At 41.3% G+C, this 20,377-nt stretch overlaps 1 protein-coding gene across 2 annotated transcripts; it reads left to right on the top strand.

Moving 5' to 3' along the window:
- Nucleotides 1-4,826: 4,826 nt before the first annotated feature.
- On the top strand, nucleotides 4,827-14,091 carry Ms4a5 (membrane spanning 4-domains A5). Of its 2 annotated transcripts, XM_021220670.1 has the most exons (5): nucleotides 4,827-5,054; nucleotides 8,471-8,599; nucleotides 9,977-10,033; nucleotides 10,941-11,093; nucleotides 13,688-13,822. In XM_021220670.1, exons 1-5 carry the CDS (start codon nucleotides 4,902-4,904, stop codon nucleotides 13,787-13,789), a joined length of 594 nt encoding a protein of 197 aa, XP_021076329.1. In that variant the 5' UTR covers nucleotides 4,827-4,901; the 3' UTR covers nucleotides 13,790-13,822. The 2 variants fall into 2 exon arrangements, with proteins under 2 accessions (XP_021076329.1, XP_021076338.1); XM_021220679.1 differs by lacking the exon at nucleotides 8,471-8,599 and having other exon boundaries at nucleotides 4,888-5,054; nucleotides 13,688-14,091.
- The last annotated feature ends 6,286 nt before the right edge of the window (nucleotides 14,092-20,377 follow it).

Raw genomic sequence — 20,377 nt, 5'->3', positions numbered from 1 at the left:
GAAGTCTCTTCAGGCAACAGGGTTTATTCGCAGATAGTTAGGCCCTGATGGGACAGAGACTTCCCCTGAATATAGTAGACTCATTAGAATTCAGGGTTCAATATCTTCAGATTTACAAAATCTTACCATACTTAGCCACTCCAACTTTAGAATCCCATTTGTCCTTAACAAGGATCCCACTTTAATAGCAGTGATTCGAAGAACAGTGAATTCAATTTGCATTGCAGTCCAGCCACTTGCTAAATGAGATCTTGCACTTAGCTTTCAGTAACATTAACTGTGTACTACAGAAAAGAGGATTCTTCAAAACACACAGTAGTGGGTCATTTCTATTGTACTTGATTTAGGAATTAAAATCCCTGATCTCCTCCCCCTCTCTCTCTCTACTCTTCCCAGAAAAAAAATGTGGCACAATCAACCTCATATTTATGCACTCTGCAAAACATTTTCAAGTGTCATGAGCAGTGTCACCCAGACTCTTGTCAATAAATGCTTAATTAGAAGCAGTAGGTATGGAAACCTTGTAAGATTCTAAAGCCAGGTCAAGCCATGGACTAATAGTGCTCTAGGACTGAAGACAGACTCATTAGCATCTTTATATTTGATGGGACTGAAGAGCTTATTTAGAAAACTCCAGAACAAATGTATAAGAGCCACATCAGGAAAGGGAGTTTATTCTGTTCCACAGAAGCTTTGCTTAGATCAAAAATTGTATTAGTCATAGATATCTGGATAAACAAATAATTATTAGCTGGGTGGATACACGATAAATAAATTAGATATATAGATATATAGATAGATAGATAGATAGATAGATAGATAGATGACAGAGATGGTAGATGTTGCTTCATAGCACTAATCAAGTTAATTATCTCTCTGCTTTGGACCAAAATATCCCACCTCTAATTTTTTTTTCAATTTTTATTAGATATTTTCTTCATTTACATTTCAAATCCTATCCCAAAAGTCCCCTGAACACCCCCCCACGCCCTGCTCCCCTACCCACCCACTCCCACTTCTTGGCCCTGGCATTCCCCTGTACTGGAGCATATAAAATTTGCAAGACCAAGGGGCCTCTCTCCCTAATGATGGCCGACTAGGCCATCTTCTGCTACATATGCAGCTAGAGACACGAGCTCAGGGGTGCTGGTGAGTCCGTATCGTTGTTGGCACTTTCTCTAATGGAGGAGCTAGAGAAAGTACCACCTCTAAATTCTAATGCAAAAGTCCTAACTCCTAATACGATAACTCTGGAAATAGAGCTTTGAAGATACTAGGTTCCGATTAAAATACAAGAGAGGGACCCTCATGATGGCAGTAATGTCCTGCTATAGTGGCACACGCCTATAATTTTAGCACTCTAGAATCAGGAATTGTGAGTTCAAAGGCAGCCTGGACCAGTAAGCTTGAAGATAAGTTGGACTACACTTTGTCAAACACACACACACACACACACACACACACACGACAGAAAGAGAGGGTGGGAGAGGGAGAGACTGAGACTATGCATAAAGACATCCAGAGAGCTGAGGAAATGTCATATAAAGGCATCAAAAGAAATCAGCCAGAAAAAGAACCACCATAAAAACATACGTTTGCAGGTATAAGAACAATGATTTATAGATTGTTGTTAAGGATTATGCTAGTTTAGTAAATTAGAGGTTGTACATTATCTCCCAATAGCTGTGATTTCACCAGCCTGAAAACTAGATTTCTAGTACCAAGAATGATTTTCTCCTCTCGTTGAATTGAACTTATATATAATTTGCTTTTAGTTTCCACCAAGATTTGTGTGTTACTACTGTACTTTTAGGATTACTGTGTCATACTGATTGTTGATGTGGTTCATTGGCATCATAGCTTGCTAGGACTGTTGATCATCTCCCTCTTGGAAATTTACATGGTGCCTTCTGGCGCCAGAAAGCTAGTCCTCAGGGAAGGGATATTCAAGTCAGTTCCAGCTTACAGACAAGTCTCTGTTCACAGAAGACCATAAGATCCAAAATGCAGATTTCTGGAGCACGGTCTCAGGGAAAACATATATAAAACAAAGCCATGTAAGGCTCAGAGAATATTGTGAAAGAGTGGGAAAAAGGATTGTGAAAATCCACATAATCAAGGAGTTTACTGTGAGCCTGTGTCATATTGTAACATCACAAGTTATATTCACAAAGTCTTAGCAATATGATTGCCCAATCATGAACTGAATGAGGATGGTACCAATTGGCATGCCAAGGTGAATAAAGTAGAAAGCCCATGATTCCTCAACCTTCAGGCAACTGAGAAAATCTGGGAATGGAGTAAAGTCTTTCCCAGTCAAAGGGCACACCAAATGATTGTCTGGTGGCAAACGGTCATCCCTGAAAACATTCATACAAGTAGCATTATACAAAATGAACAGGTTATATTCAGAAATATACTCACAATTAGTGAAAAAAAAGAGGCCATGAATTTGAAGGAGAGCAAGGATGGATATATACAAAAGATTGGAGGGAACAAAGTGGGGAGACACAATGTGATTGTATTATAATCTAAAAAAATTAAAAATATAAGTTTACTGGCACCAATATTTTGTATTTTCTGTTGTCTGAAATTACAAATAAAATTGTATTGTTTAAATCACCCATTCTTAGGTACTTTGTTATGGTGGCCCAAACATACTAACACAAACCTTTTCTTATATGGTAGAAAGCACAAGGGCGTGAAAACTACAATAAAAATCAATCCTCATAAATCAAATACCCGTTTGCCTTTGACAGCAAAATCCCTGGAAGTCACAAGGGGAGTACTACACAGAGGACATTTGTATGCATACACTGACCAGTCAGTGCCTAGGCATTAGAATGTGTGTCAGAAGACACAGCTAGTGGGAAATCCCTAGTGCTTGCTCTTAGAGGTTCTATAAAAAAAGTTGCCATTTTTATTTTAAAATAATCTTTGCAGCTTGAAATGCTGCAGCATTTCTAATTGAAAGTACTAAGGCTTCAGTTCAATGACCAGCAGGACAGCACAGTGTGAAGACAGCCCTAAAAGCAGCAGCCCAGGCTACACAGGAACCCCAGAAAGCAGCAGCCCAGGCTACACAGGAACCCCAGCCACTTTCCTCCTCTTATAGCTCTCCCAACAGCTGAATGCACTGGGAGAAATAATGGATTTTTCACAATCCTTTGTGGAATAAGATCTAGACTCACTGTTTGTGACTTAAAGAGACAATGACACCCAGAGGATTTAGAGACCTCCAGGCAGAGGACACTTGCCACTGTCCTATTCTCTCGGGGTTGGATATGGGTCTATGAAAGGAGAGAGTTTTTTAATAGGAAGACAAGAAATTTAAAAAACAAAAAAAAGTAAGCTTCATCTACAGTGTGACATAAATGAAGGAACATAGGAAACCTTCTTACAACCACGCAGCAAGGAAATCAGAGATGAAGCCTTGAACTCAGTCTGACCACTTGCATCATCATAACTTCCCAAGAACAGGTAACAACAAGATGAAGGTTTGATTAGGAAACATTAAGGCCTAAAAAATAGTATTCAGTCATTCATAAACCACTTTAAAATTAGAGGACCTCCCGTGAAGGGAGATTTTGTAATGCTGGAAAATAAGACACATAAGGATATATGAAGCTTTCTGAAGCTGAGCTCAGATGCACCATCCATGTGGGAATGAACACACCTGAGATGTCTATTAGCAAGCAACCACCTGCAATAGAGAACCACAGATTAGTAACACTTGCCGTAACTCATTGTGATACTGTCAAGTTCTTATGGTTAAGCTCATAGATACATATTAAACAAATAAACAGCTTAAATGAACTATGGAAATAAATTGAGATAAAATATTTGACCATAATAGATAGAACAGAAATGATATAAAAAGTAACGCTGACTAATAGCATTTTCTATTATTACTAACATTGACTTACAGACCAAGTGCATTATAATCCACTTAAAAGGTCCATATATATATCCAACATAACATGGTGGGACAGAGATAACTGTAGTTAAGAGCACTTACTGCTCTAACATGGAACACATACTAGGCAGTTCAAAATTGCCTGTAGTTCGCTCCAAGGTATCCGATGAACTCTTCTGGCCTCTGCATATATCTTCACACAAATTGGATACATTCACAAAAACACCAATACACACACATACACTTTAAAAAATAATAAATTCTTTTGCTCATTTATATCCTTGCAATTTGGCAGCCAGATCCACTGATGACAATGCGTGACAGGCTATCTAATTCTGCACAATCCACTAGTGGACCACAGACCTATGAGAAAACTTTCCAGGGGTAAATAGAACAGTACTAGCCAGAAAAACTAGCAATGTAACTGTCAGAGTTCCCACAAAACAAAATTGTAGTTTGTTAAAGCCACTCTGCTTTAGGGTGGTATATAACACGTCTGCTAAAATGACATTGACACAAAGCAACAACAACAAAAAAAAAAACCTTTTAAGTGACAGGCAACACGAATAATATGACTGATTAGTCCTAAGGCCTGAGAGGTTTTGTCCTCTCTACACTTGAAATGGAAGAATTAGAATCTTGGGAACTAAAAGATTTGACAGGTTAATATATATGTGAATGAGGTAGTTGTAAGAACAAAGGAGTATGTGACTTGCCTAAGGACACAGTGTTTTCTGAGCAAACCAAGACTACGAGTCACATTCTCCAAACCATTACAATACACAGGCAAGGGCACTTTAATTCTTTAGGCTCCTGCCCATCCCTGAAATTCTATGACTCTGTGACTTTATGGTTCTATAATTCTAAGTCAGAGTACAACAATGCCAGTGCTCTAGACAGCTTCAGTACAGGAAACGAACATGGTCTAAATGCGAGTGTCAGCTACATCCTCTCCTTCCAACTTGAAAAAAACAACTATACCATCATGGATTCAAAAAATGTACATAGTCCCTTGTTCCTGGTGTTTCCTCCAGAGGTCACCACTCAAGAATACCAAACAACAGAACTTACAGCCACAGCCTACAATCCCCAAAACCGAGTGCAAAAAATCATTATTAGGAAATTGGAGATCTTAGGGGTAAGTAAAATGTGTCCCTATGTATAAAATCTGGTAGCACACAGCGTCCAAAAGGAATCAACTCCATATGTCACTGCCATTCAATTCAGGAAGTATGGATTGTGCTTCTACATGAGTTATGACCAAGATTCTGTGAGTAGGAAAACACAAGATGAGTAAATTCAATGTTCCTGAACTCTTGAAAACCACAGCCTCCAAACTAACCATCTTTGAGAATTTTCTAGTCAATCTTAAGGGAAAAAAGAAAAAAGGATATCTGAGCAGAAGTTAGTTCAGATTCCCTCTTAGCAAACTGCAACACACACTTTTACAACTTCCCAAGCAGACCTCAGAACTCATAGTCTTACATAGTATTCAGATATATATGTTTGCTTTTGCATATAAGTATAAAGATATTTTTAGAATGGCCTCTTTAATTTTTTAAATTAATAATATAAGTACATCATCTCCCTCCAACCTCATTTGTGGCTCCTCCCCAGGGCTCCCTCTCAAACTTATGGTCTCTTTTTCTTTGTTATTGTTTACATATGTGTATAAATGCACAAATATATAAATACAACTTTCTGAGTTTGATTAGTGTTGCTGGCTGATACTTGGATAATCTATTGGAGGTGGGGGTTATCTCTAGAAAAGATCAATTCTCCCTTTCTCAGAAATCTTTAGTTGCCTGAAGTTCTTTGTCTAGGGTTAGATGGATCTTGGCAAACATTCATATTGTTACATGAAAGAATCAGTGAGTGCTCTAGGTAATGATGGGTGATGGAGGAATATCTCTACATGCCTCGGACTGGACTCAGTCGGCCCCTCAGTCTTCAGGAGAATCAGGGTCCCGGTACAGGTGGGCAGGGAGTTGGCCAAAAAGTGACCAACAGACGTGAACACAAGGGAGTGTTGTATCTGAATGTAATTTCTCAAAGGGAGCATCAGGTTTATATTACAGAAGGAGACAAGGAAGTTAAGTGATACATTAAGGTCATCCAAAGAACACTGAAGTTATCTGATGCAAAATGACTTTTACAACAAAATAGAGGAATGCATACATAAAAGTTAACAGGAACCAACTGGGATAAAAATCAGTGTTAACAACTGGGATCAAAAGCAGCCCCACCTAAGGTCAGCTTAATCTTAGAAGCCAGGGGCAAGGGCTTCGTGCCCTTGCCATAGTTCCTATTCTAGTCTATTGTATAGTCCACCTTCCCCCTAGGCCATTGTAAATTCCTGTGTATGGGAGTGACTCAGCTATCTATTGTTCTAAGTATACTATGTAGACTAGCCCTGAGATTACTAGCTCTATTCTAGTAGAATCTAATGCCTGATTTTTATCACTAACACTGGAGGCATTTTCATCTGAATGAGTAACTTTCTTACAAAGATCAAAGACCAAAGTTGGCCCAACAATTTCCTAGGATATTGGAACACTGGTGAAGGCTAATCTAACTTAGCTATATGTCAAAATCAATCCTTAGAGGCACTTATAATAAAACAATATTGAAGGAAAGCACACAGATCTGTTCACCGACTAAAGCAAGGACAGATTTGGAGCATTCATTTTACAGGATGCCATGGTTCCAGGAGACTAAGTTTCTGTGAACTTTTTGCCTTGGGACTGCGTCCAAGCTTTTGGGCTTGTCACGCAAGTCACTACTGGAGTGGGTGTGGCATCTACATATCCACCGACATGTAGGAGAAACAGGAGAGCTATGAAATGCACATCGCAATGCTGTCTACAACAGGAAAATGGGATAAAAGTCAAATATGTACTTGTTTTTAACTCTTCTGCCAGATTGCAACTTATATTTTTACATGTACTTATTCGTTTGTGTGTGTATACATAGTCATGCACATGCCACATCACATGTATGGAGACAGAGAAGAACTTACAGGAGTCCATTCTTGCCTTCCACCAATGTGGGTTCCAGGGATTGAACTCAAGATTGTCAGGCTCAGTGGCAAGGCTTGCTGAGCCATCTTGCTGGCTGAAGTATGTATGATTCCATGAGTCGAGATAATAGAAAAGTTAGCTACTCTGGGATTGTAGCCATTAAGAAACTTGAGATGACCCAAAGGTCCTAGGCCTACAAAGATGACAGCATCAACAACAGAGAAATAGAAGTCAGAAAGTCAGGCTTAAAGGGAGAAAGTGAACCCATTTTAAGACATGGAATATAAGTTGGTAGTGGTACTTTTAAGAGGAATAGTCATGCAGATGTGATGAAAATGTACACAATACCTCTTATGACTCAGCCACTAAATGTTAGTACAGTAACAAAAGAGCTCACCAAGGAAGTGTACTGAAAAGGTCACAGAGGACATAACCCCTGACCATAAGCCTTCAACTCTTTTTGTCATTCTTCCCAGGCTTCTCTAGCACCCATCAACCCCCTGCCTAACATTAACAGCTTGTGGAGAATCAGCCCCGCAAGCATAGGACAGGGAGCATAAAGAACAGCCCAGGAAGGATGCACTGCGCCTGGCAATGCAGCACTACTTCCAAAGGCTCAAAGAACCATTCACATTCAAGAGTGTAACATGTGATTTTAAAAACGTGCTATTTCCTTGCCCAGTGCCCTGGCCACACTCTAACTTCTCTCAGTTCTCCTTGCTTCAACTCGATTGCAACTATCCGGAGAAATCCAGGAGCTGCTGTCCGCACTCCACAGGCCCCTCTCAGCTAGCTTCACTAAACCGCCAGCTATCATGCCATCTTCTCTCCTTCCCCTGCCAACCTTAGCTTAGAGGAAAAACAAACAAAACAAAAACTAGACAGTTTTATTTTTTTAAAACTAGCCAGCTAGCACAATTGCTGGGCTCTTACCTGTTTCAGCCAACTACAGATGGCAGAGGCTGCTGCTTCTGGTTGCCCCTAAGACCTTACATGGCTGCTGCGCTTTCTCATTCCAAAGCCTAGCCGAAAAGCCTCCTTCCCTGTGTCCATTCTCTTCCTCTCAGACCCAGAAATCCTACCTTTTTCCTTACAGCCAGTAATTCCTTTCTGCCTTCTTTATTGACACAATCAAGAACCAATTAGGGAACCAGATTTTAATATCAGCTCCTCCCCCTACACAAGAGGATTTCCCTGCGTGTCCAGTTGAGGCCAACCTGATTCAGTAATTTAAAAGTCAGCATTCACACATATGTGCTGATGAACTGGAGATTTCAGTCAGACAAGAATAGGACCTGGAAACGTCCACTCATGGCGCAGCTGACCCTGAGGTTGGGAGCACTGGGTTAGATTCATTTTCCTCTTAGTAATTATCAGATGGGAGTGTGGGTAAGGAACCATGTAGGAATATCGTAGAGGAGCATTCATCCTCCTTCCCTTGGCTATAAAAAGGGTAACTGCCAAATCCTTGAACTAACGATTTAAGTGGGACTAGTCCCATCCCATGAGTGCTGACTTTCCTCTCTATTTGTAGACCACCCAGATCCTGTTTGGAATCATGAACTTTTCATTTGGAGTCGTTTTCCTTTTCACCTTGGTAAACCCATACCCAAGGTTTCCTTTTATATTTATCTCAGGATATCCTTTCTGGGGCTCTGCTTTGGTGAGTATAGTGCATTTAGTTCAATTAAAAGTATGTCAATCAGGCGAGGTGTTAGTGATTGGATAGACTTGGGTATGTGAATCTGCAGAAAATGCCACTAAGACATTAACCTCATGGCAATTAAAGCAAGCTCTCTGCTCTCTTGAATCACCAGAGTTGACGGTAGCCCATTTGGGGGTCTTGAAATTTGGAGGGAATAATCCTTTAGGTTTTATGGTGGTTTTATACTCCTTTAATCCATGCAAAATTACTTGCAACATATGATAAACTGTATTCACAGAGCAAGACAATGAAGATCCAAATTTTAGTACAGTGATTATTCTCCAGTAGATTACTCTAATAAGAAAGAAATCATTCCATGAGATCAGCGAACTCCTTACATGTATGTGATGTTGCTACTGATGCTGATAAGCACTTTACTCTGTAGGAAGTGAAGGAGCAGGGACAGCTCCCAAGTGGCTGAGCACAAAGAGATGCTTATTTAATTGTATGCTATCTCTATTAGCTTAGTACCTACTTAGCTTCAGAGAATGGGCAAGGTGTGAGGATTCAGTAGAAGCCAGTCCCTAGTGGCAATTCCTCATAGGGTGTGAGAAATACTGACACAGGACACAGAAGCCATTTCCAGAGGAAAGGACACTGTCCAGAGTCATTTCCAGTTGGACCAAGTCTTAACAAATGAGGAGCTGTCTAATTAGGTTGAAAGCATCTACATAAGATGGGAACAGGGGGTGTCTGGGTGAAAAGGCAAGAAGGTTTCTTTGTCTGTCAGAAGGTCTAGGAGAGCATTCTCTAATGGGTCTGGAGGAAGAGGCAGGAAATTTAAACACAGCTAGGCTGAACTCAGATTTTAAGTTTCTACTAGACAATGAGGCTGCCATATCTGACCCGCCTCCATGAAAATTAGTGGGGGGGGGCGGTTTCTTTCCTTTTTCTTTTTTTCTTTCTTTTTTTTTTTTTTTTCAATTATCAGTCTGTGTTTGCTGGCTGAAATTGTGCCTTATGGTTGCATCCAACAGAATAAACTGGTTGGACTATGATAACTATATGGTCTTAGTGCTCATAAACTGATGACACTGGGAATTTGGAAACTGAGTCATGATACCAATAACTGATTAACAACAGGAAAATGGATAAAGATATGAAAGCCCAGTAAGGTAGAAACATCCTTTTGTTCAAAGAGGTGGCACAGACTAAAGATCCAGCCTTTTTACCTTTGCTCTGTGAGGTGATTCACCCTCCTCATTTCCCTTGGGTTTCTGTGAGCTTAGAATGAAGACATTGAGAAGTGTTCAGAGACTTGACTTGAGAGACCTTCAGCATCCTCTTATCATGTCCATCACTAGGATACTTATTCTTTATTTTTCTTTTTTGTAGTTCATTAACTCTGGGGCCTTCCTGATTGCTCTAAAAAGCAAAACTACAGACACTCTGGTGAGTTCTATGTCTACCTTATTAAAAATTGTAATTGTTGAGTAATTTTCCTGGCTTCAAAAATCATCATAGAATCTGAAGTCATTCATACTGGGACACTTTTCCAGATTGTCATGTCAGAGTCTCATGCTTTACATGAAGATATTGAGGCATAGAACTGTTGAGTGACTCCGTCCTTGGTCCCCAGTTGTTAATGCAGAGTAGGTCTCAGTAATCTAGTCATTCATTCATTTGTCCTTTTGATGAGTATTTTTCATGCCTACTAGATGCCAGATGCTGTAACAGGCTATTGCTTGACTCACAGAAAAAGCACAGTGCACACAACCTAATTAAATCACAAGCACACTCCAGAGGTAAAGAATACTTTGCTGTTAGTATTCTATCTCACTCAAATAAACAAAGACATTAGCTAGTAATAACTCAGTAAGTTATTTGCATCAAAGAACATCCTAAAATTTTGTAATATTAAAATTTGTGTGCCTTGATTTATTAGCTGTGTGTATGTGGGGGTGGGAAGGATAACAGGATACCTGTGGAGATCAGAAGGTAGGCTTTAGGACTTTCTTCTCTCCTACCGTGTGGGTCCTAAGGATAGAACTCAGGTTGTCAGGTGGCAGAGGTGCCTTTATCTACTGAGCCATCTCACCAGCCCTAAAGTTTGTAATTTTTAGGGAGATGTAAAAGTGATGGAGAAATGCAGTCTTTAAATGGACATTTAAATAAGTCATAGCTACCTCTATTTGAATGGAAGTTAACCAGGCACAGATTAAATTGTATGTGTGGTAAGTATATATGTATATGTGGTTTCTTGGCACTGTGAAAATCCATATCTCCAGTCTTCCACCCCCACTGCTCTGTCTGTGAAACAAGGCAGGCCTAAGTGTCTTATTTTCTGATTCTGTTGCAGCTAAAAATGAGCCAGGCAATGAATTTACTTAGTGCTCTGGGAGCAGCAGCTGGGATCATTCTCCTCATATTTGGCTTCCTTCTAGATGGGGAATTCATCTGTGGCTATTCTCCAGATGGTATGCAGTGTGGTGCTATTACCATTCTATTCGTTGTAAGTATCCTGTGCCGTTTCTATAGTGAGAAGCAGATGGTGTAAACAAAAAGGTTATCACCCGGTCAGTACCATCCAGATAGTATTATAAACACATGTGTATTTCCTTTTGCTCATTCAGGAGCCCATTGTATTAGATCAGCATTAGACCATGCATTGTGGAATAGAACAATAAATGTTCACAACTTATAAAAGGTATAAAACTTGCAAGTAACTAAGGATAATATAAATATAAAATGATTCTTAAAGGCAGAGGCTTAGCAATGTCCTCGTGGTTCATAGTTCCCAGTATACATTATAACTGTGAGTGTCTATGGTTTTTATTTGGTTTTAATATTTAGGTTAGATTTCTGACAAAGTATGGTACATTGTCTATATAAGGTATGGCAAATTGAAAATAGACATTTCTGCTCTGTCCAAAGTACTATGATAATTGGTGTAAAATAATGTAAGATGGTATGAATAAATCTATAAATAAAAAAATGAGAGTCAAGTAGGTATATTAAAGTTGATAACATACAGATGCAGATACTTACATTCAAGCTTTGGACTGAGGTCTGGAACCCCTATGTTAGAGTTAGGGGAAGGACTGAAGGAGCTGAAGGGGCTGGCAACCCCATAGGAAGATCAACAGTGTCAACTAACCTGAACTCCTGGGAGCTCCCAGAGACTAAGTCACCAATGAAAGAACATACATGGGCTGGTCTGAAGTCCCTGGCACATATGTTGCAGAGAACTGCCTTGTCTGACCTCACTAGGAGAGGGTGCACCTAATCCTGTAGTGATGCGATGCCCCAGAGAAGAGGGATGCCTGGGACAAGGGCACCGTCTCAGAGATGAAGGGGTAGGGGTGGGGGGGTGTGGGAAGAATTCTGGGAGGGAGGCCAAGGGCAACATCTGGGACACAAATTAATTAATTTTTAAAAATGAGTTTATTCCCGCCCTCCCCCCCCAAAAAAAAACCCCTCAGTTTGCTTTCTCTTTCTCTCTCTCTTTCTCTCTCTCTCTCTCTCTCTCTCTCTCTCTCTCTCTCTCTCTCTCTCTCTCTCTCTCTCAAGTGTCTGGGAATTTATTGATTAATGTGATCAGCATCCACCAGGATTCAGTCAGAAGTTTCCAGGCTGCATTAAAGGATTAATGAGGAAGTAGGATGGCAGGCAGGGGTATGGTGAGAAATCATCATTACCTGAGAGGGCTCAGCAACGAGACAACATTCACGCACATAAAAGGCACACAGAGCTCTCAATCCAGTATATATCTCCACGACACTTAAATCATCTATATAAACACATGTATTCTGGGAACTCTGCTGCAGCATTATTCAAAGCAAAACAGAAACAGGAAAGAAAACCACAGAAAAATGAAGGAAATAAATCAGCTCCTGTGACACAAGTGCAATGTATCGAAATACTGTACACCATGACATATCATGTCGCTGTTTTAAAAAAAAAAGGTAATCTCGAATAGTAGTTATTCAAAAGGTACAAATATAGCATAGAACAGACTGTTAGCCACATGGGCGTTTGGAATGGCAATAGAAGGATCTGTTCTTAGAAGAGCTTTGACTAGCATGCCGACTCCTGGCCAGGTGTGTAGAGCTGGCTATGTGTGCTCTTAGCTTCCATGGTGCAACCTACTATAAAAGTCTTCTGCACCAATTAGAAAGAACCAAGTGGTACCTTTAGTCTCAGCTTCTCTTCGTGTCTCTTGTTCCCTGAGTTACTCTTTTTCTGGAGTAGGGGTTTTCTCTCTTCCCTGCTTTTTCTTCCCTTTCCTATTTTTGTCTTTACCATTTTCCTATCTCTTGACATTCTTCTTTGTTCTTCAAGAGACCACTTTTCTGATGTGCGTTCCATTAAAGCTATACCTATGAAATGGAGAACTTCTTGTATATAACTTAGCAAATATCCTGTTTGATTTTTCTTAAACAATTTGCTGTGCTAAGCTATGTTATCCTATGCTATGTTATTCTATGCTATCCTATGCTGTGCTATGTTATGTTATGTTATGCTATGCTGTGCTATGCTATGCTATGCTACCATATGCTATGCTACCCTATGCTATATTATCCTATGCTATGCTATTCTATGCTATGCTATCCTTTGCTATGTTATGATATGCTATCCTATGATGTGCTATGTTATGTTATGTTATGCTATGCTATGCTATGATATGATATGATATGCTATATGATATACTATCCTATGCTATGCTATGTTGTACTATGATACCCTATGCTATGTTATCCTATGCTATGCTGTGCTGTGCTGTGCTGTGCTATGCTATGCTGTGCTGTGCTATGCTATGCTATGCTATGCTATGCTATGCTATGCTATGCTATGCTGTCCTATGCTATGCTATGCTATGCTATGCTATGCTATGCTATGCTATCCTATGCTATGCTATCCTATGCTATGCTATGCTATGCTATGCTATGCTATGCTATGCTATGCTGGTACTCCTTATATTCCCATTATCTTTCACTAATTTGAGAGGTGATGGTTTATTATGTGGTAATGGTGTATGACTTTGTGGTGATCAGAAAACCCACCATTGTCCTAATATAATGACTCCGTTGTTTCTCTCTGTTTCAGGGGATTTTGGTTATGTTGATGATCTTCAGCATTGCTGAACTCTTCATTTCCCTCTTTTCCTCAGTTTTGGGATGCTACTCAGAAGGAAGGGGATGCTGTTGAATAGCACTGTACAAGTAAAAACGCAAAATGATACAACTCAGAGGCCAGTCCTGCTTGTGATAAAGAACCAACACACTTACACACTTAAAGTTCACAATTATTTAAGGCAAAATGGGTTGGGAGTGACTCATAGGGGACCATTTTGGCTGGTGAAACACATTCATCTCCCTGATAATGGCATTTCCTCCTCCAGTAGAATGATCTCCTTGGTGTAATCACCCCCTCTTGCTCATTGTGGCATGGCTACTATAAGCAAAGCCAAAGCTCAGACTCAGGGGTGACCAAGTCATATGACTTTGCTATGCGTGACAGTCTCCTGATGAGTCCCCTAAGAGACTCCACACAAGGGCTCCTGCTCCATGAAGCAGAAAGATGAATTGGAAAGAAAAATGGGTTGGTCAGCAAATTGTGCCTTGAAGTCACAAGATCGTCAAATATTATGAGCCAGACATCTACAAAATTAACTGTGCTATTGCTGGTTAGTTTTTATTTTTAACTCGACACTAACAGAGTTATCTGGGAAGAGGAATTGCCCATATAAAATGACCTGTGATCATGTTTGTGGGACACTGTGATGCTTGATGGGAGGGCCCATGTCACTGTGGGTGGTATCATCCCAAGCAGGTGGGGGGGGTGCTAATACTAAAAAGCTAGCTGGTTGTATAGATGCTTTAGTTTGGGTTTCAATTGCTGTGTAGAAACAGCATGACCATGGCAACTCTTTTTTTTTATTATTTTCTTTATTTACATTNCAAATGCTATCCCGAAAGTTCCCTATACCCCTCCTCACCCCTGCTCCCCTACCCACCCACTCCCACTACTTGGCCCTGGCCTTCCCCTGTGCTGGGTCATATAAAGTTTACAAGACCAAGGGGCCTCTCTTCCCAATGATGGCCGATTACATATGCAGCTAGAGACATGAGCTCAAGGGGTACTGGTTAGTTCATATTGTTGTTGCACCTATAAAGAAAACCATTTCACTGCAAGCTGGCTTACAGTTACAGAGGTTTGTCCACTATCATGGTAGGAAGTACGGCAGCATGAGCTGAGAGTTTTAGTCTGGGATAATAGGCAGCAAGAAGGAAGATTGAGACATACTTCCTCCAAGAGGGCTACACATATTCCAACAAGGCCCCACACCCTAAAAGTGCCACTCCTTATGGACCTATGTGGGACATTTTTAGTCGAATTAACAGTGGGTAACAGACCAGAGTAAACAGCATCCCTTCATGGTTTCTGTTCCAGACTCCTGCTTTGAGTCTCTGACCTGACTTTCCTTAATGATGAACTGTTATCTGACAGTATAAAGCAAATAACCCCCTTTGTCCCCTAAATTTCTTTTGGCTGTAGTATTTACCATAGCAACAGAGAAGCAAACTAGGGTAAATACTCAAATCAATAATGATGGCAAATATTGGTGAAGTCACTATATCTCAGACTTTATGCCAAAAGATACAGCTGCTGCTTATTTGACCTCACAAAAATCCTGGGGCTAATTTTATTGTTATAATCAAACAAGGAAGTTCATATGCAAAAGGGATAAGATTTGTTCAAGGTCACAGGGTTCACAGCAACAGGTAGTCTGGCTCCACAACCTGAGCGGTCTCACTCCTTATCTAACAATATCTACCTCCCGAGCTCTTTTTGAGTCTAACTAACTAACTCCTTTACACCGTTCAAAATTAATAGTCATTACATGTTGACAGAAATAATGTTTCCTCATAAACAACTATATTTTCTAGAGTAGCATGTAGAAAGGCACTGGTTTTGTTTCCAAAATCACTTAATGAAATGGGTCACAGACTTGGTTTACATCATCTAAGGAACTTCCAGGATCCTAATTGATATGCACCCAGGCACATATCAATTCCATCAGAGTGTGGTGGGAGCTGGATCAGTTTTCAGAGAGAGATTCATGGGGATGATTGCGTTGCATAGGATATCTGGGAGAGACTGGTTTAAGGCAGCATCATGGGAAATGGGGCCAACTAGATACTTCGGAAGACTCTTGCCTGTAGTCGGTTTGTCATGTCTCATGCTCTGTAACCTGTGGAATATACCAGTGTGACCCAGTGAAAGAGCTAAATAAGATCTTAGTGTAGGAGCTGGAAAGATGGCTGAAGATTATTTCCTGTTTTCCCATAGTTTATTTCCCTGCATTCACATTGAGCAGAACACAACTACCTCTAACTTCAGTTTCAGGGTCTCTTAACACCCTCTTCGGGCTCCCATGACCACCTGCATAGTTGTGGTGCACATATGCCCATGCAGACACAAGCACACTCACACTCACACACACACATGCACACACTCACACACACACACACACACACACACACACACACGAGAGAGAGAGAGACAGAGACAGAGACAGAGACAGAGACACAGAGACAGAGAGATAGAGAGAGAATATAACACTTTTTAGGGTCCTTGTGTCATATTGAATACACTTTGAATACACTTCTGCACTCATGGATCCTAAAAAGGGTCTTGAGGACCGCAGAAGCTTTCCAGTCTGAGAACCACCACATTGCACTGCATTGCGCTGGCTACTGCTAAGCACTGAGGCACTTCCTGTGTCATTTCAACTATTATGGCTGCTCATTAAGGGAGGTGTGCCTTCGGTCACAGTCATGAAAGTGAAACCCAAAGCAGCCAACTTTTCTAAGAGCACAAAGGGTTTCTCATTTAAAAACAGGATTTGAATGAAGATCACCACATACAAGCCTCATATTTTACGATGCCTTGGATATAGGGAGAATCATACCCTGTTCAAATGAATAAACTAACAAGTTTTCTTAGATTTCTGCTCTAAGCTGGAAGGAGCTGATGTGTGCTCTAAGCTGAAGGTGTATGTATAGGTGAGGCGCAAGAGAGGTAACGTTTTATTTCCCATGGAGAGAGGTTCTGGTGAAAGAATATTTGGTAACATATATGAGGCTTTAGAAGTATTTAAAGGTGAAACCTGACACATGACAGTAAGGACTGGTAATTTACAGCAAATATTAAATATCATTTTATCATGCACAGTGCCATGACTTGAACATATTTAAACACTACAGACTTTAAATCCCTAGGCTAAAATTTAGTTCTGTGAGCATTCAGCCCTTGGAATTTAAAGTCACTAGATAAATGGCGTAGGGGGTTTTAATCCGGATTTTCTTGCTTTTAAAACATTATTCTCTTGATTCCTAGCAGTGCATTTGGGAACCAGTTTCTCCATTTCCAAAGCATTGGTTTCTCTAATCATAAAACAATCAGTTGATACTGTATATGTGTTATCAGACTTTCTACGAGGGCAGTGCTTGACATACACATGGGCATTTGATGAATGTTATTCCTGTTAAACATATGAAGTATTTCCTCAGAGCACAAAGAACTAAAAAACAAATGTTAAATGTTTAAACTCATCTTATAGGTACAACATTGTATCTTCAGGCCTGTAGCCAGATTCTCTCATTCTTCAAAAATCCAGCCTCAGTTCTGAGTGGCCTGCTTCTCCCTCCCCAATGCACTGAAACAAAATGCCGCTGGAAGCAAATTGTCCTGGGTGTCAGGGCTTTGCCGAGGAGCTGGCAACATGCCATGCCTTTACGTCCTAATTCTGAGCTGCCTGCTAGTCATTATCACCATGGGAGATAGAGCCAAGAAGAACTGTTAGGTCCCATAACATTGCAGAAAGCACAAGACCCAGAAAACCTACCCCTGCTTTTAAAGAACAAATACAGTGGCAGATGCTCGAAGTCAACCATTGAACTGAGGGGAGGGGGGCGATGGAGGAGTTGGAGAAGGGACTGAAGGAGCTGAAGGGGGTTGCAGCTCCATGGAAAGAGCAACAGTGTCAATAGGCCAGACCCCATCACCCCATCCCCTGGAGCTTGAGAGGACTGGACCACTAAGGAAAGAATACACATGGAGGGACCCATGGCACTGGCCACATATGTGGCAGAGGGTGGCCTTGTTGGACATCAGTGGGAGGAGAGGCCCTTGGGCCTGAAGGTGTTCGATGCCTCAATGTAGGGAAATGCCAGAGTGGGAAGACAAGATTGGGTGGTTGGGTGGGGGAGCACCCTCATAGAAGCAAGAGGGAGGGAAGATGGGATAGGGGGGTCTCAAAGGGGAGGCCCGGAAAGGGGAAAACATTTGAAATGTAAATAAAGAAAATATCAAAAAAAAAATGGAGACCAAAGGCTGAGTGAGGCGAGGGCACAAATAATCATGTTGTAGAATGTATTCTTCAGAAGAGAGAAACACAGTACTGAAGATGGGTGGGGGTGGTATATGTGGATCTGCAAATGCTACCTGGATAAGAGTTGTTACACTTTTGTGAACACTGTCAGTCAACATCTTTTCAAAATTGGAGCCACAGAATTATAAGAGTATAGTTCGAAGGAAAAATGTCAAGTGCGTTATAGAATCAACAAAATGTCAAACATAAAACAGGAAAAAGCATAGAATCAAAGGCAGTGCAGTTGACAAGTCCTAATTGTGGAGAACATTTGAGCATACTCAGTCCACATCAGCAAAGACAGCCTAAGTTGACCATATAAACTAAATTCGAGATAGTTTGGGAGGGATTTTCATTGAGCCAAAGTCAAGTGGCTAGAAAGACTAGAAGAACAAACAGCCTAAGACTGGAGAATGGGACTTGGGTGTGAACATCGGGTTATACATCTCTAGGTCAGGCCTCTCAAAAGCCATACATTTGCCAGGTCTTACCCTGCCCCCACATGCAATACACGGACAGGTACATATCCCCAGCCCACCTGCCATGCCTGGATAGGAGTCTCATCTGCAGCCTGGGCCTGGAGAGCTCTTGTTTGGATACATTCCTAAAGATCTTACATTAGAAAAGTTATTTCCCAGTGTGACAGTGTTGAGAAGTGGGTCTTAAGTGGTGATTGGCCATAGGACTTTGCCCTTATAATACAACACTGTTACCATGACAACTAGCTAACACCCATTCCCAATCCCCTTCCATGAATGTGTGTTCTCTTGCTGGTCTGCCTGGGATATCAGAGCGTGAAAACCCTGGACATCCCAGACTCCTAAACCTCAATTAATAAATCTGTTACTTATAAATGTATAAAGTCTTAAGACAGTCTACCGAGCCAGGCGTGGTGGCGCACGCCTTTAATCCCAGCACTTGGAAGGCAGAGGCAGGTGGATTTCTGAGTTCGAGGCCAGCCTGGTCTACAAAATGAATTCCAGGTCAGCCAGGGCTACACAGAGAAACCCTGTCTCGAAAAAAACAAACAACAACAAAAAAGATAGTCTAAGGAGACAGCCAAAACAGACTGGCATTATGTCATTGTATCCAACACATTGCAATAGATACAAAGAATCACAGCTGGGAGCTTGAATGGATGGCGGACCTGCCCTTTACACTCCCCTCCTCACCACAACATTCCTGTAGGAGACTGAAAGTCTGTGACCTGAGTTTTCTGAATGGCAATAAGTTCTCTACCTAGCTAGCAGCGTGGTCCACTAATAACTTCAGCAACTTCAGCACTTTTGTTTATGTTCCACCAAAACCAGCCTCCCCAGAAATACTTCTGTTTAGTAATCCTAACCATATGGCTCTAAACCATCTTAAATGGCAGAAAGAGAGGAGAAAAGAGAAGAGGGAGAGGGGTGAAATAGCCTCATATTACTATAGTTACTGTGTTTCAACCTTTAGGTAAAATGGAGATAGTGTCCATTTGAGTGAGGTAACTTAGACCCAAAAAGGATATGCATGGTATGTACTCACTAGTAAGTAGATATAGGCCAAAAATATACAGGATACCCAGGATACAATTCACAGAACTCAAGAAGGTTAACAAGCCAAAGGGCCCAAGTGAGGATGCTTCAATCTACTTACTTTGGAGGGAGAAGAAAGCAATCATGGGGGCAGGGGCAGCAGAGGGAGGGAAGGATATGGGTGGGACGAGGAAGGGAAAGGGGACCATGATCAGATATTGGGGGGAGGGCAAAGAGAAGCCCTGAAGGCCAGTAGAATGAATGAAAATATGCAACCTTGGTGGGTGGGAGGTGGGGGGACCCTCTAGAATGCACCAGAGACCTGGGAGGTGAGAGACTCTCAGGACTCAAAGGGAGGGACCTTAGATGAAATGCCCCAACAGTGGGGAGAGGGAACTCATAGAATCCACCTCCAGTAGAAAAACAGGGCATCAAGTGGAGGGATGGGATTGCCATCCCACAGTCAAAACCTCTGACCCAGAATTGTTCCTGTCTAAAAGAACCACAGGGACAAGAATGGAGAAGAGACTGAGGGAAAGGAGATTCAGTGACCGGTCCAACTTAGGATTCATCTCAAGGGGAGGCTCCAAGGCCTGACACTATTACTGATGCTGTGGTGTGCTCACAGATGGGAGCCCAGCTTGCTTGCTTCCTGAGAGGCCCAGCAAGCAGCCGACTGAGACAGAAGCAGATACTCACACCCAACCAATGGACTGAAGTCCAGGGTCCCTCTGGTTGAATTAGGGAAAGGATGGAAGAAGTTGAGGAGGGTGACCTCATAGAAAGACCAGCAGTCTCTGAGATCAGACACTGAGCCACCAACCAGGCTTCGTACACTAGCTAGTC

Source organism: Mus pahari, chromosome 1 (assembly GCF_900095145.1).
Source record: "Mus pahari chromosome 1, PAHARI_EIJ_v1.1, whole genome shotgun sequence".
NCBI classification, from domain to species: Eukaryota; Metazoa; Chordata; class Mammalia; order Rodentia; family Muridae; genus Mus; species Mus pahari.
The sequence above is the reverse complement of the archived record's forward strand: the minus strand, read 5'-3'. Positions and strand labels throughout refer to the sequence as shown.